This window comes from Apteryx rowi, unplaced genomic scaffold (genome assembly GCF_003343035.1).
Source record: "Apteryx rowi isolate R43461 unplaced genomic scaffold, aptRow1 scaffold_254, whole genome shotgun sequence".
Lineage (NCBI taxonomy): Eukaryota > Metazoa > Chordata > Aves > Apterygiformes > Apterygidae > Apteryx > Apteryx rowi.
Genome location: NW_020448908.1, coordinates 1,096,554 through 1,111,713, shown reverse-complemented (window position 1 = coordinate 1,111,713; position 15,160 = coordinate 1,096,554). Strand labels below are relative to the sequence as shown.

The 15,160-nt window shown below is 58.2% G+C and overlaps 3 protein-coding genes across 6 annotated transcripts in view; 2 read left to right on the top strand and 1 right to left on the bottom strand.

The window, feature by feature from the left end:
- ARRDC2 (arrestin domain containing 2) overlaps positions 1 to 3,497 on the bottom strand; it is an 8,429-nt gene extending 4,932 nt beyond the window's left edge. The window contains exon 1 of the mRNA XM_026067125.1: positions 2,988 to 3,497. Within this exon, the coding sequence (XP_025922910.1) occupies positions 2,988 to 3,252 (265 nt within the window). The 5' untranslated portion in view covers positions 3,253 to 3,497. The remainder of the gene's footprint in view (positions 1 to 2,987) is intronic.
- Positions 3,498 to 6,428: 2,931 nt separating this feature from the next.
- PEX11G (peroxisomal biogenesis factor 11 gamma) lies at positions 6,429 to 10,760 on the top strand. 4 transcript variants are annotated; one of them, XM_026067168.1, is made up of 6 exons: positions 6,429 to 6,529; positions 6,604 to 6,792; positions 7,046 to 7,224; positions 7,423 to 7,473; positions 7,588 to 7,734; positions 10,672 to 10,760. In XM_026067168.1, coding segments are annotated over exons 1-6 (633 nt in total). In that variant the 5' UTR covers positions 6,429 to 6,463; the 3' UTR covers positions 10,673 to 10,760. The 4 variants fall into 4 exon arrangements, with proteins under 4 accessions (XP_025922953.1, XP_025922952.1, XP_025922951.1 ...); XM_026067167.1 differs by lacking the exon at positions 10,672 to 10,760 and adding an exon at positions 8,338 to 8,662; XM_026067166.1 differs by lacking the exon at positions 10,672 to 10,760 and having other exon boundaries at positions 7,591 to 8,662.
- On the top strand, positions 7,645 to 14,073 carry LOC112966753 (ectoderm-neural cortex protein 1-like). Its single transcript, XM_026067163.1, has 3 exons — positions 7,645 to 7,734; positions 10,672 to 12,487; positions 13,487 to 14,073. The coding sequence occupies exons 1-2, from the start codon at positions 7,720 to 7,722 to the stop codon at positions 12,454 to 12,456; spliced, it is 1,800 nt and encodes a 599-aa protein (XP_025922948.1). The 5' UTR covers positions 7,645 to 7,719; the 3' UTR covers positions 12,457 to 12,487; positions 13,487 to 14,073.
- The last annotated feature ends 1,087 nt before the right edge of the window (positions 14,074 to 15,160 follow it).

Here is a 15,160-nt window from a genome sequence, read left to right as displayed (position 1 = left end):
TCCTATAGTCTGTGCCCGCTCCAATAGGCCATCCATGCTCTGATGGTCCATCCCTGCTCATATAGTCTATCCTCACTCCTATAGTCCATCCCCAATCCTATAGTCTGCCCATGCTCTAATAGTCCATGCCCATTCCTATAGTCTGTCCCCAATTCTATAGCCCATCCATGCTCCGATAGCCCATCCATGCCCTGACGGTCCATTGCTGCTCCTATCCTCTGTCCCCACTCCCATAGTTTGTCCCCAATCCTGTAGTCTGCCCAGGCTTCTATAGTCCCTCCCCGCTGTGACAGTTTAACCCCAGTCCAACAGCCCATCCCTGCTCCGATGGTCCGTCACCTTTCCCGTAGTCAGTCCCCGCTTGCAGCTGCCCTGACAGCCAGCTCCGGCAGCGGGATCGGCTGGGGCGGCGGGGGGATTTCTCCCCCCAGTCAACAYGCAAACCTCACGTTAGCAGCCCCGGCGTTCCCGTTCCTGCAGGCCAGTAGAGCGCTGTGCTACAGGCGGACACGCGTTTTCCTTTCCCAAGCACCATTCCCAGGGGCCGGAGCGGGCTGCGACCGGATCCGGGCTCSCCGCACGGCGCGGCCTGGCCAGCTGGCGCTGGAAGGGGAACGGGTCTGGGACATCGCTTCACTTATTTCTAAGAAATCGAGTACTGGTGTCCATTCAGCCTGGCGATTGCGCAGCCAGCAAGGCGCCTTCCCCAAGCTTTTTAACCAGGCGAGCGCTGGCTCGGCAGCGGCTCGTGCCGGGGGCCGAGCGGTGCCGCTCCGAAACGCAGCGGAGAATTGCGGCCGCCCGGGAGGCGCAGGCCCCGCGCGCGAGGACGCGGGGATTCCCCGCCGGGGCGGCTGCGAGGGGGCGGCCGGAGCGAGTCCCTCGGGCCTGGACCTCTCCGAGCCCGAGGCCGGGGCACGACGCAGGGGTCGCCGGCACCCAAAGCTCCTCYGAAACACGATAAACGCGGAGCGGGCGCCGCGCAGGGAGCAGCTCCAACTCGTCAGCCCCACCTAGAGTCCGGCCTGGCTCCGGGCGGTCCCAGCAGGAGGGAACACCCCATCCCGGACACCCCATCCCAGACACCCCGTCCGGCTCCGGAGGGGCTCTGCTTCCCTGCGCCGGTGGGCGAGACCCGCGCTCCAGGCGCGCGGAGTCGGCTCCCCGGTCCCTGGCGGATTCGTAGGTGCCGCGTACGTACGGAGATTAAGCGACGCTCATCGCGGGCYGCTCGACAACAGAAAAGAGTCCTGACATGCTTTTAGCTGACGTGTTATAACTTTCCCGGATGTTTCCATAAAAAAAATGACCTCTAGATGTTTCCTTCTTACTGGAGCCTCTGACCTTCCCCTCTGGGAAGTGCCGTGGGATCCTCAGACAGGCAGGATCTCGCACCAAAAGCGTTTACGGTTCCTGGGGATTTCTTGCACCCCTTATGCAGAATCCGGGGGCTCCTCTCCCTGCCTTCGCCTGTTAAACCCTTTTTTTCCTCTCTCCCCGCTCCCCATCCGAGGCGTTCGGACAACGCGCACCGCGCAGCCCTGCAGCTCCGCCGGCACATCCTTCTTCCGCCCCTCGCGGCGCCCTGGGCCAGCGCTCAGCACCCTGCCGGGAGCCGCAGATAAACCCAGCTCGGCGGGAGCCGCCTGGACGGCTCTTTTCTCTGCCTGGCTTCCCTCCTCCACGCTGCCTCGTTGCCATGGCAAAACTCCCGGTTTTCGGCACCCCGTGTACGCGGCTGCGCTCGCCACGAAGCCGCAAGCCGGGAGCAGCCGCAAGGGCCTGCAGGCGACAGCGCGTTTTCACCAGCCCCTCGCTAGCCGCCACCGGGAACGTCCTTACGCCGCGGTTGGCGGCAGCGGGACGGACGGGACCCGGTGGGATCCCACGGAAGGGATTTGGGCTGCGGACCAGCACTTCTCCGCAGCCYGCAGCCTTGTGCTCCCATGATCACGCACCTGCGTCCCTCTCKCAAAGCAGAAAAGGAATCGGTGCCTGGACAGAGGCGACAAAACCGGAGCCCGCAGGGTCTGGCCAGGCTCTCGGCTCCCCCRGGAGCCCCGCTAAACTCTCTCCGYGCCGCAGGGAAGGGCCGGAAGCCGYGCGCACATCCCAGCTCCGCRCCGCGYGGGCGCGGGGGCCGGCGAGGCTCWGCACCCCCTSGTGYRGTTCCCGYGGACCTTGGCTCAGCACCTTSCTCCGGGCGGCCCCAGGGGCTTGGATAACGTACAAGCCCCAGCAGCGAAACCCAAACACGCTCCCGGCRGCTGGCGGCTTATCCCCCCTTCCGTCACTCCGCTCTCCTCCCGTGACCGCTACGCTCCCCAGCTCGTGCTGGCACCACGCTCCGAGTCACGCTTGGCCGCTGGCACCGTTAAGCACCCTTGGCATCTCCAGGACCTGCAGCAGCACCRACCACCTCCAGCCTGGGCGCCCCGCGGGGAGGCAGGGACAGGGCCATCGGAAGCAGGGAGGAGGGGGAAAAAAGCCACAGAGCCACGACTGCAGGAACATCACTGGGAGGGAGGAGAGGCTAAAAGACATGCACAGAGGTGCTGGGACGTCGCCGTCCCTCGGCTCCGGGTCGTTTCACCCGGCTGCACGGGAAGGATTCGAGCGGCTCATCCTCACGCAGCAGATCCGCGCAGTATGCCAGCGAGGCATATGGTGCCGGCGTCGGGAAACTGGAATCAAATATTTGCTGAACTGCTAAGTGCTCCTTCCACACTCGAGAACAGACACTTCTGTTTGCGCGGGGAAGCGCAAACAGAGCAAAAGCCACAACGCTCTCGTGCTCGCCAGGCCCGGCGGAGAGGCAGGCAGCCTCTGGCAGCCCGGCGGCGCAGAAACCCCCTGCGAGGGTGTCCAAGAGGGACGATCCAGCTTGCAGAGGGCAGGACCCTCTCCTGGATGGGACGCTCGCAGCCCAAGGGGGTCTCAACCCGACGTCCCCGGAGCGGAGAGCCACCCCGTGCCCCCAGCCTTACCGGGGATGAGGCGGCAGCGGCGGTGCAGGAAGGTCTGGCAGGCGGCGTAGTGGCAGTAGACGGTGTTGAGCCCCACGCTGCGGCTCTCCAGCCAGTGCACGGCGGCGCGGCCGCGAGCGCACACCTCCAGCGCCCGCAGGCGCAGGGCGCCGCGCAGCTCCAGCCGCACCCGGCCCCGCAGCAGCTCCCCGCTGCCGTAGGTGCTCCGCGCTCGCCCGTCCTCCAGCTCCAGCGCCAGGCTCCGCACCCGCCCCAGGGGCAGCATTGCCGCCGCCCGCCTTCTCCCCGGCACCGCCGGCGGCTGCTCCGGGGCTGGAGAGGGGCAGGGCGGCTGCGTAGCCCCCGCTAGAGAAGAGAAAAAAGAGCAAAGGCTGCGCCGAGACCCCCTAATTTATCCCTGCTGGGGCGAACTGGCCCAGCCGGGGTGGACTGAGGCCCTGCTCTGCGGTGACGCTCCGGCCGTGACCTCACGYGGGAGGCTGACGCCGTGCCGAGAAGGGGGATGCGGAAGTGAGCGACGTGTTTTTAATCTGCACGAAAAATAACGCCACTTCGCCTTATCTCTGAATCACAGAAAGAGCGGATGTGAGGGGTACGTGCCTGTGGCTCCGTCGGCAGGGTGGGGTGCCGCACGCGGCCAGCCACACCAGCAGAGTTTGCGGAGCTGCAGGAATCAAAGGAAGGTTGTGCTTGGCCTGCCTGTTTCAGGCTTTGCTGGGGCGCTGCTGAAAGTGCTTGGAGAAGGGTTTCAAAAGCAAAGCCCATTACTCCAAAAGACAGTTTTCGTTTCTGTGTTTGAAATTGCACCAAAGTCCAAGTCCGCATGAAAAACAAAGCGAATAACCACAGGTTCCTCCCCGCAGCAGCTCCCCAGCCAGCTGGTGCCACCAGAAGGCTGATGTTCACCATTCATCCCCAGTGAACAGCAGCTGCTTGTGCTGCGGCGCAGGTGGCAACGCCACCTCRGGGTCACTAGAAGCCGTGCGGCAGATTTGCAGCAGAGGCAAGTCCCTCTTACCACACCAGATGACGCAGTCTAGGTGTCTGCAATGCATCGGTGTAAGATACGGATGCGCCTGTGTGAATTTGCAAGACTTGAGCACACAACTGCTTTGAAGCGCGTGCGGAGCAGAGGCTGGCCCCTTCCCCAGAGACACAGGACACCGACTGCAGAGCTAAATCCCAGAGCAAAGCACAGGGATTCAGGCACCCAGCGACTGCTCGCACACAAACTGCAGCAGTTGGACTTAGTAACGYGTGCTCCAGCGCTCTGCTGCTGGTTCACAGCACACGTGAACCAAGCCAGTTTGCATCAAAAGCCTGAGAAGAGCTTGTGAGGTTGCAGCTGTGACAAGGCAGCACTTGCCCCTGCTCACTCAGCCTCCCGAGGGAGGGAGCCGACCGTCCCGCGCTCGTCCCTCTTGAAACTACCTACAAGCCAAGCAGTGCAAACTCAGCACTCAGGAAATCCATGAGAGTTATCAGCCCAACAAAAATACACTGCTCACCGCCAGGAAAACGGCCCACTCATCATAAGCYGGGGAGCGCTACCTCTCTGCCCTGCTGTTCGCTGACCTTTGGTCTCAGCCCTCGACACCAAACCCCAGGCAGATAATCGGGAGATTCCAGCCCACACGTAGCCCTGAGAGCGTCTCTCTCTCTGCTTTCCGTCTCTCGCTCTCTCTGCGTTTCCCCTTGCCCCGTGGCCCGCCTAGAAGCACTCAGTGGGTCTTGCAGTCCTGACACAGGGACCTGTCACCCCTGTCTTTGGTCTAATCTCCYAGTGTTTATTCTTGCTGTCTCAACACACTGTTGTGTTCTCATTCCACTCCCGAAATAAATGTTCCCTAGAGTAACACACAGATGGACACAACTGGCTAAGAGCAGGACACAGGAACAGTTAAGTAACAGCATTTATTGGCAGTCCCCAGCACAGGGARTACCTTCAGAGTCCCCAGGACGCASCTCACTTGGGAGTTCACCCTTCRGGTTTCTGCTGGGGGCTAAAAGCAGAGACACACCGCATGGAGGGACCTCTCTTGGCTGCGGAGTACCAGCCATCGGAACCAGGAGGCCACGCCGGGGATTTGCTTCATGCCTGCCACGGCCAGCTCCAACTGCACACCTTCCTGAGGTTGCACATGCGCCGCTTTTGATTCAAATCCTCTCCCACACAAATGCAACGCGACTGCAAAAAGCAAATGCAGCAAGTGAAAAAGACTCAAGCCACTGGTTCATGTCCCAGAAATCATTTGTGTCACCTGAATATGTTAAATGTTGCCACACGATGGCAGTGAACGCCTACGGCTGGCACAGGCACCGAGGCGGCTGGTAAGAGGAATGTCACTCGGGGAGGTGCAAGTGCCCGAGATTAGCAACCCCTGTGASAGCTGGCAGCAGCGGGCACTGGGCTGAGCACAGCTATGCTGCCTGGCTTTGAGGTGACAGTCTCGTTTGACTRGATACAGACCCTGATGCTGCACCAGCCCCTTCCAGCTCCAGCCCGAAGCATCTGGGCTGCCTCCTCCCCCAGCTTGCTGCAGTGCCACAGTGAATCACCGAGGCCCAGAGCAGCCCAGAGCACCGGGCATTGCTGTTGTGGGCACGGAGCTCAGGGAATCCCAGCAGCTTCATCTGGCTCCACGTCAAGGTCTGAGCAATTGGCCCTGCTGCATTTCACACTGCACCCCAGCACGGCCCAGAGGCAAGCGCTGATCCCCAGCACAGGGAGGGCAGGAGACGGGCTCCAGGGAAGCCAACAGCTTCTGTCAGCTCTGTCTTCCCACCTGCCTGGTTTGTACTTGCACAGATCAAATCCCTTTCAGGACAGAATTCAACACGGGAACGTGCTGCCCTTTAACTGCATCTTGGTTCTCCCCAAAATCATGCTGTTACTTTTGCTGGTGGACTCCATTCACCCTTAAACGGCGCTTGATAAGAAGTGTGGTAACAGCACCATCCATCCCCTTCAACGGTGGGAATACACAGCGCAATCGTAAAGAAATACTAACGCCRTTGAAGCTGCAATCTCGAGGCAGCCGCTCTTTTAGCATTTTCATACTCCTGAATGTGCTTAGTGCRGTGAAACAGCAAAGCAAGCTACCACCGGGCTGCAGTAAGGTGGGAACCGCACCGCYGCAGAAGGGGGACACGGCCCGGGGTAAGGGCGGGGGCGCCGAGGCGGGTCTGCAGGCCGGGCCAGGAGCGGCTCCCGCTAGTGTATTTTATAAGCACCAGATTGATTCATTCGGCTGCAAAAAGAGAGCGCAGAATATCCAAAGAAAGAAACTGGGAAAACAAAATATCGCCGAGGTCACGGCCGCGACACGGCAGCGAAAGTGGCGCCGCCCCCAGGCGGTGCCGGGCCTAGGCCGCCGCCGCCGCCATGGAGACGGCGCGGCTCCTCCACCCTCCCGGCGGCCCCCGCGCCAGGCCCCGCCCCCGGCCGCGTCGCGACACCGCCCGGAAGCGTTGCTATGGCGGCGGATGCGCTCGGCGGCCTAGTAGCCGTGCTGGAGTCCTACCGCGGTCGCGACCGGGTGGTGAGTGGCGGAAGCGGAGGCGGCGGCGGCGGGGCGCGGCGCGGCCGCGCTCTCACCGCGCTCTGCCTCCCCAGGTCCGCGCGCTGGGCTATGGCTGCCAGCTGGCCGGGGGGGCGCTGGCCGGGGTGCGGGCCGCGCCGGCGGGGCTGCCCGGGAGCCTGCTGGCCGTGTCGGCCCAGCTGAGCCACTGCCGCACCGTGCTGCGCCTCTTCGACGACTTCGCCATGCTCAACTACAGCCGCGGCTACGGGCTGGGGCCCAAGGTGAGCGGCGTCGCCAAGGGCCGCGGGCGCACGGCACGCCGGGAACGCGCCCCTGCGGCAACGGGCGCGGGGCACGCCGGGAGTCGCCCCTTCCCCCAACAGCTGCGGGCGCGGGGCACGCCGGGAGTCGCCCCTTCCCCCAACAGCTGCGGGCGCGGGGCACGCCGGGAGGGTCCCTGCACCAACGGCCGCGCTGCGGCGCGTCGCGACCGAACCGCCGACACCCAGGCGCGGCCCGTGTGTCTCCCCGCAGGACGAGGACGCCGTGGTGCGCTGGCTCTCCGTGCTCGCCAACGCGGCCGACCAGCTGTACTACCCCTGCGAGCACGTGGCGTGGGCCGCCGACGCCGGCGTCGTGGGCGCCAGCTCTTCCAAGTGGTGGRCTCTGAGCACGGGGCTCTGGGCCCTCTCCCTGCTGCTGGGCGTCGTTCGGTAAGGCTGGCCTGGCCGCGCTCGGGGGCAGGCCGCTGGGGAGCGAGCGCTACGGTCTTGCCTGTAATCGGGGTGAAACAACGGAGCCGTTGTGGCTGCAGAAAGGTGTTCCAGTCCTCTCAGGGATGAGACTACTGCTGCCGAGTAAACTCCCTTCAGTGCTACGGAAGAGATAACTCYGAGTTGTCTGGTTTTCAGATCCCTGAGAATTTTGTTCCAGTTAAGAAGAAAGCTGAGGCAGCACAAGGGGTATGATTTCTCTCCCTTTCTGTGGAGCTGTTTTAATCCAAATATTTCTCACTCAAAATAACTAAGTATTATTATACTATGGTCTGTCACTAATAGTATTGTTTTTATTTCCAGCAGTAATTCTTCGTCTCCAAGTCAAAAGAAAATGAGAGCCCAAGTGAAGGCTGAAGTTTTGAGCATCATTAGTAGTTTGGCAGATCTCTCCAATGCCATCCACTGGCTGCCTCCAGGATTTCTTTGGGCTGGATGGTTTCCTCCATGGTTAGTAGGTCTCTTTGGGACCATATCTTCCCTGATTGGTATCTACCAAGCATCTGCAGGGGGAAATTCTGGAGCTGTATGAACCATAAATAAGCTTCAGGAATCCATTTTTTACATGGAAAAAATGCACATAGCGTAAGCAGGGTATGTTTTAATTTTTCCAGGTGTCGATTGTAGTTCTATGCACCCTGTAATTGAGACTGGGATCGAGATGTCCCTTTTACAGAGAGGGTTGGTTAGGGTTAAAATTGTTCTTATGGGTCTTCATCACAGTAAGGTCTTTGAGGCAAATCCTCTGAAAATTAAGCAATCTCATGGATTGATAAAATAGGGGAAAATGAAGTTACGTGTTAGATGAAGATATGGCCAYGGTTCTGTTATGCAAAACTTCTGAGAGAGAGATTCTGTGAGCTTAAGCTCCAGGCTCAGCACTTGATGCCTCATCTGAAACCAGCAGGTGACCTGTGTCATGGAAATTTCTCTATTGGATATTTTGGTCTTTGAGCCCAGACCAGATGCCCCAACTGCCAACAGCAGCAAGTGACCRAGGGAGGTTGTTGGGTGGTGGGTTATTTTGTTCACGACAGTTCTGTCTCTTTATAGGTGATATGGGAAAGAAACAGCAACTGTAAGCAATGTCTTGCTAAGCTTCCTTCCAGTCAGTATTACTCACTTGAGGAGAAATATTAGATGTTGAGACTTCTAGGTTACACCAGAACAAGCAAAAGTGCACTGAACCTTTAGCTGTGCCTTAGCRGAAGGCCACGGGGTGGAGCTCTTCCACCAGGCTCCAGCAGAGCCAACGGACTTCTTTAAAAGAAGCAAATATATTAATCACCTTTCAAGGGACCAATCAAACAAATGCAGAGATGAGTTTTACAATCATATTCCAAGCTGTGCCAATAAAAAATGAGACTAATGTTTCAAAGGTGGCCTTGAGTGATCGTTACTACTGATAACTGGACGCATGCTCTTTATCTGGCTGTGGARAGTTCCAAACTGTTCCCAGGCAACAAAAGACATTTGTGCTGTGTTAGCTAAACCTGCCCTAGGGGTAGGCAAAGGCCATCTGTTATCCAGACTTCTTTCTAGCGGGATCATTCAGAGCACCTGACTACATTGATGTTSCTAGAGATGCATCTTTTGAAACAGCTCTGCTTAGCCTGAGCAGTGCTTGTGTTCCGTGCAACTTAGTAACAGACATACCACCTTTCCAGGATGGCTGACTTCTTATTTTTTTTTAAATATTTTGGCAAGGACATGGGAAACAGCCTCCTATCTCTATCCAAAGAACACAGCAAGGCCCTGATATTCTTTATCTTTTGCCCTGTTCTTGCTTCCCTGCTTGGCTGGACCTTCACCCTGCTAAGTGCCAAGTCTGCCACAGGGGACACAACACCTTAATGACTTTGCCCAGAAGCTGGTGTCATGGATTGGCAGGGCCAGCACAGGCAGGTAGTATCTGGAAAAGACTCTGGTTCTCGCTGTAGTCACAGTGCAGGTCTTGTCTTCCAAACAGGCAGAAGACCTAGGTACTGCTGCTTATGGGCAGTTGTGTCTGGCCCAGTTCTGTCATTTTTTAAAAATCTGGGCAAACCTCTGATGCAGAAGTAAAACTTTAAACCATACCTTTAATTTTAACATAAAGCAGTTTACAGTGCACTTTAAGTGTGTTATGCRCTTTCTTATCAAGGAATTTTTAAATCACAGCAGGTAAAACACAGGGAATTTTCAAGTATGGTGCAGTCTTAAAATCAGCAGTTTTGGCCCCAAGTGACACCTACTGTTCAAGCACCTAGAGGTGGCTGCTGCTGAGCCTGTCCCCAGCAGCACTCGCTGCAGCTGACRTGCTGGGTTTTTCGCACAAGAGTTCTTGTGAGGGCCCAACTGAGCGCCCAGCAACCTGCCGATTCTCTTTTCTGCCACAGCCATCAGCCCTTGTGCTTGCATAGCTGCCGTCCTGCCCCACGCAGGAAACCATTTGCTGAGCAGGGACCGTTTGGTGTGGCCGTGACCTCCGTTTACCAGCACACGGGGCTTTGTACGGCTGCCGGCGCGACCCTGGCGCAGAACCGTGGCTCCTGCCTTTATGGCCCTTTATGGCCAGTGACTCAGTGAACAAAGCTGCTGCCGAGCTTTATTGCCCTCAGATCCGCCGTGCCTCGCCAGCCGCTGCGGAAGGGAGGGGTGGCTCCTGCTTGGGAAAAGCTGCCTGCTTCGGCAACCGGCCTGCAGCCCTGGCCGCGCTGTCGCGACAGCAGTGTCGCGACTCCCCCGGGGGCGCCACGCCGAGGAAGGGGCTGCGGAGCGGCCCGGCGGCGCATGCGCACGCCCCCGGCCGCGGGATCTCATTCACAAAGAGCGGAGCGGAGGGCGCTGCGGCCGCTGATTGGCTCGGCCGCGGCTCCGTCACGCGGGGGGGGCGGGGCCGGCGGNGGGGGGGGCGGGGCCGGCGGCGGGGAGGCCACGCGGCGGCCGGGGCGCGGCCGCAGAGCGGGACGGCGAGCGGTGAGTGCGCGGCGGCAGCGGGGCCGGGTCCGGGTCCGGGTCCGGGTCCCGCCGCGGGGCTGCTCCAAAGCGAGACCCCTCGGGGCAAGCCCCGGGGAGGCGCGGGACCGAGGCGCAGGGGCGGCGCAGGCAGCAGCCGGCAGCGGACATCAACCGGTGCCGCTCGGGGCCCGGCGGTACCGGCGGATGCTGATCGGGGACCGCCCGGTGTCCCGCGCTCAGCGATCCCCGCTGCGGGCCGCCCCGCGCAGCCCCCCTTACCGTCCGCTCCCCGCCGTTGGCTCCCGGCACGGCTCCGCCGCAGCCGCCGTCCCGCTGCACCCGCCGGTCCGGCTGCAGCTCGGAGGCCTCCCCCGGCCGACCGGCGCTCCGCACCCCCGGGGGAAAGAGCGGGGACTTTAGCGCTGACTCCCCGGTTTTGCCTTTCAGAGCAGCCTGGCGACGATGTCCGTCAGCAGCCACGAGAACCGGAAATCGCGCTCGAGCTCCGGCTCCATGAACATCCACCTCTTCCACAAGCCGGGCCACGCCGACAGCCTCCTCACGCACCTGAACCTGCTGCGCAAGCGGCACCTCTTCACCGACGTGGTGCTGCGGGCGGGCAACCAGGCCTTCCACTGCCACCGCGCCGTGCTGGCCTCCTGCAGCCGCTACTTCGACGCTATGTTCGGCGGGGGCCTGAAGGAGAGCAGAGACGCAGAAGTGAACTTCCACGACTCCCTGCACCCCGAGGTGCTGGAGCTGCTGCTGGACTATGCCTACTCGGCCCGGGTGCTGATTAACGAGGAGAACGCCGAGTCCTTGCTGGAGGCCGGAGATATGTTGCAATTCCAGGACATTCGGGATGCTTCGGCTGACTTCCTGGAGAAGAACCTCTACCCTGGCAACTGCTTGAACATGCTGCTGCTGTCCGATGCCCACTGCTGTGCAAGGCTGCTGGAGCTCTCCTGGAGAATGGCACTAGCCAACTTCACCTCCCTCTGCAAGACCGAAGACTTCCTCAGGCTGCCCAAGGACAAGCTGCTTGAACTGGTGGAAAGCGAAGAGCTGGAGGTAGAGGATGAGACCCTGGTATATGAAGCTGTTATAGGCTGGATCCAGTACGATTTGCCCCGACGTCATGAAGATCTGCCAGAGCTGCTGCGCTCTGTCCGCCTGGCCCTTCTGCCYGAGTCCTACCTGCGGAAGCAAGTGGCCTGCGAGAAGCTGGTGACCAGCCACAAGCTGGGGGAGGAGATTGTGGCTGATGCAGTGCGATGCAAAATGAAGATCCTGCAGAATGAYGGGCTCGTGACCGGATGCTGTGCCCGGCCCCGGAAGGTCAGCCAGGCCCTGTTGCTGCTCGGGGGCCAGACGTTCATGTGTGACAAGATTTATATGCTGGACCATAAAACCAGCGAGATCATTCCTCGTGCCGACATCCCGAGCCCTCGCAAAGAGTGYAGCGCCTGTGCGATCGGGTGCAAAGTGTACATCACGGGTGGCAAAGGCTCCGAGAATGGTGCCTCCAAAGATGTCTGGGTTTATGACACCCTCCACGACGAGTGGGCAAAAGCTGCTCCAATGCTGGTGGCACGGTTTGGCCACGGCTCCGCTGAACTGGACCACTGTCTCTACGTAGTCGGGGGTCACACAGCAGTGAGCGGTGCCTTCCCGGCCTCTCCCTCCGTCTCTCTCAAGCAAGTCGAACACTATGACCCGCAGCTGGACAAATGGTCCTTGGTGGCCCCTCTCCGAGAAGGCGTAAGCAATGCTGCTGTGGTGGGAGCCAAGAAGAAGCTGTTTGTTTTCGGTGTCACCAGCGCCAACCAGGAGAAGCTGCCCAAGGTGCAGTGCTTTGACCCCTGCCAGAACCGCTGGACAGTGCCTGCCTGCTGCCCCCAGCCCTGGCGGTACACGGCTGCYGCCGTGGTGGGCAGCCACATCATCGTGATCGGGGGGGACACGGAGTTCTCCGCCAGCTCCGCTTACCGTTTCCACAGTGACAGCTACCAGTGGTCCAAGTTTGGGGATGTGACTGCCAAGCGCATCAGCTGCCGTGCTGTTACATCAGGCAACAGACTGTATGTGGTGGGGGGCTACTGCGGGGCTCAGCGCTGCAAAACACTGGACTGCTACGACCCATCATCTGAGACCTGGAGCAGTGTCACGACGGTGCCTTATTCCCTCATCCCCACGGCCTTCGTCAGCACCTGGAAGTACCTGTCTGCCTGAGCTACCGCGTTGCAGTCAACGTACCTGGCAGGTAAATAGTTACGTATCAGCCCAGAGCTCTGTCCTCTGAAAATCTGTGCTGCTCAAGGGTTAAACCCTGAGGGGCAGATGTATGTGGATCCTCGCCGGAGTTGTCCTAGCAAACAGCCCTGTGCAAACATCAGCTCCAGACATGTGCTTCCAGGCTAGTAGTTTGATATCTAAAACCCTGCAGGAGAAGTGTCTCTTTAGGTGCTCAAATGCTGTCGGGAGAAGATCAGTATAAATAACAGAACATATAACCTAACATCGTAGCCCTTCCACTGAGTCTCAGCCTATGCAAAGATTTTGGGGAATGCTATCTGTGAGTAGGATTGGGTGTCCTGAGTACAGAAAGCTCGTCAAGCCCATCAAGACATTATCGTGCAGTCTGTCTGCAGGAGCTCAGAGAAGATACCATGCGGTGCCACGAGGGACTGGCTGCTGCTTTTAGCACAGCCTTCTCCTCCTGGTGCCACAGTTAATCTGCTAGTGGCACCCAAATAGCAGCCACTGTCTTGTGGGACATGAGGGCTATGAGCTGGTGCCAGGACAGAATTATAGCTGGGATTTAGTCCCAGAATGGTATGTAATTGCATTTTTAAGATGAGCCCTGTCTACATATAAACACAGGGTTTCTCCACTTTAATTACTCTCTGGACCCCTTCATGCCATTTCTTTTCTGCTACACGGCAATTAATTTTTAAAAAGTTTGCAACTGAAATTAAACCTTTCTAGAGACTCTTGGCAGAAAAGATGCCAGTGAATCACAGATCCCAGGGGGTTTATTCTTTTTCCCTTGCGAGAGATCTAGTACCCAAATGAATTTGTTTGATGCAATAAAGCATTCTGTAATACCTATAGAAAATTCCTGACTCAATACACAAAGTGAAGCAGAGGGAAACAAGTAGGAGTACATCCACAATAACAGAATTCTCTGTTAGTTTCGAGGCCTGGGGAATATTCTTGGGTTTAAGGCACACTATTCATAATACTCTCCTCTGCACTACAGGTTTCACATCTGATTTTGCCAGTGTCTTGCTTCACCAAGGATCCAGACAGAAGACATGGGCAGTAGGAGCGCCTCCCTGCTACCTAGCAAGTTCGTGAACTTCCAAGTCTGGACGCTAGCCCTTGCATGGATCTTATCAGCACCAGAAGGGCTCGAGGCAACACAGCTTTGGCTTTGAACCACTTTGGAATGGGGTGGGGGGAGAGCTTGGAGAGACCCCCTTGGACTGGCAGCTTGTGCTGTCCCTTGAGATGGCAAGAGGTTTCCAAGTTTTCTCCTAACTCATGTGATCTCAGAGCAGGAGCCAGAGGAATACTTTTTAGTTCCTTCATTTAATATTTTGCTTTGAATTATATTTACTAGAAAGAACAAAGGAAGCTCCTAACTAACTGGCAGCAGGCTCTGGGCTGTGCTGCTGTCTGCGTATCTGTGACTTGGAATGCAGTCAGCACCAGAGGCAGTTGCCTGAAATGTCTTAACACTTGACAGTTACTTGCCTATGGGCTGGTTCTGTATATTTTTTATACAGCAGTTGTGTGTGTTTATTATCAGCCTGGAGCTGCTTCAATAAATCTGAATAAAATCTACCATGTGCCTTGCCTGTTCTGTATGCTTAAGCTGCAAATTCTCCCAGCCCACATTCAAGATAATGTTTAGCAGAAGCAGCRAAGAGCATTCCCTGCTGCAGAGTCCAAGCCTTAATCCGCACGAGGAGGGGCTCAGATCTTCCTATACCTTTGTAACRCAGGGCTCATGGAAAGCTCAGATGCCATAGTGCCTCACTGCTTTGAAAGAGACACAAACCCGGCTCTCAGAAGCCATTCTCAGCCCTTACCTGGTCCATCCTCAGCAGGGCTGTTTTCCTCATTGCCAAAAGGAACGGAGAAAAAAGCTGCTACTTCTCTCCTAGAGGGCTGTGTGCTCCGGGCCCTGCTGCAGGTGATAAGATAGGGACAGCAATTAGGAAAGAACAGCTCTATTAAAGGGGGGAGTTAGAAGACAGAGGAACCAGCATGGTCAGAAGAAACAGACACTGAAGGTGCAATCAAATGTCTGGCCACAGAAAACATGGTTTAGGTGCAATCCATTATTCATTTTCGGACTGAGTTAAAGAAATCAACATCACAGCCTTTCCCAGCTACTAGTAAAGGCAAGAACAGGCAAGATGGAAGGAAGAAAGCTGCCCTCTTGGTGGTGGCTGAAGCAGATACAATGGCTTTTCCAYCCTGTTTTCTGATGCCTCTGCCATTTTCGGCCCCAGGCTGGGCCTCTTCTCATAGCTGCCCTTGCTGCGCCTCCTCTCCATTGCTCGCTGAGCCCAGCTAGCRGCTCATTCAACAGGCTGCAGGGAGAGGAGCCCCAGCTTGCGCTGCGGACTGAACCTGGAACCCCACATGCGAGAGCTGGAGCGTGGGGCAGCTCCTAGCCTGCCTGTGCACCCCCTTGGCTGCGCCTCACGCGCACGAGCGCAGGCAGGTGAGCACACGCGTCATCTGCCGCCAAGGGGAAAGGCACAGAATAGGATGGAGCTGGGAGGAGAAGCCAGCGGGAAGCACCTTTATCCCTGTTACTTAGCAGGAAGCTGCTTCCCCTTTTTTAAATCCATGGCTAATCTCGAGGGTCGGACAAAGTCCAACTTTGCTCAGCAAGTCAGAGGAGCTGAGGTTTCACTCA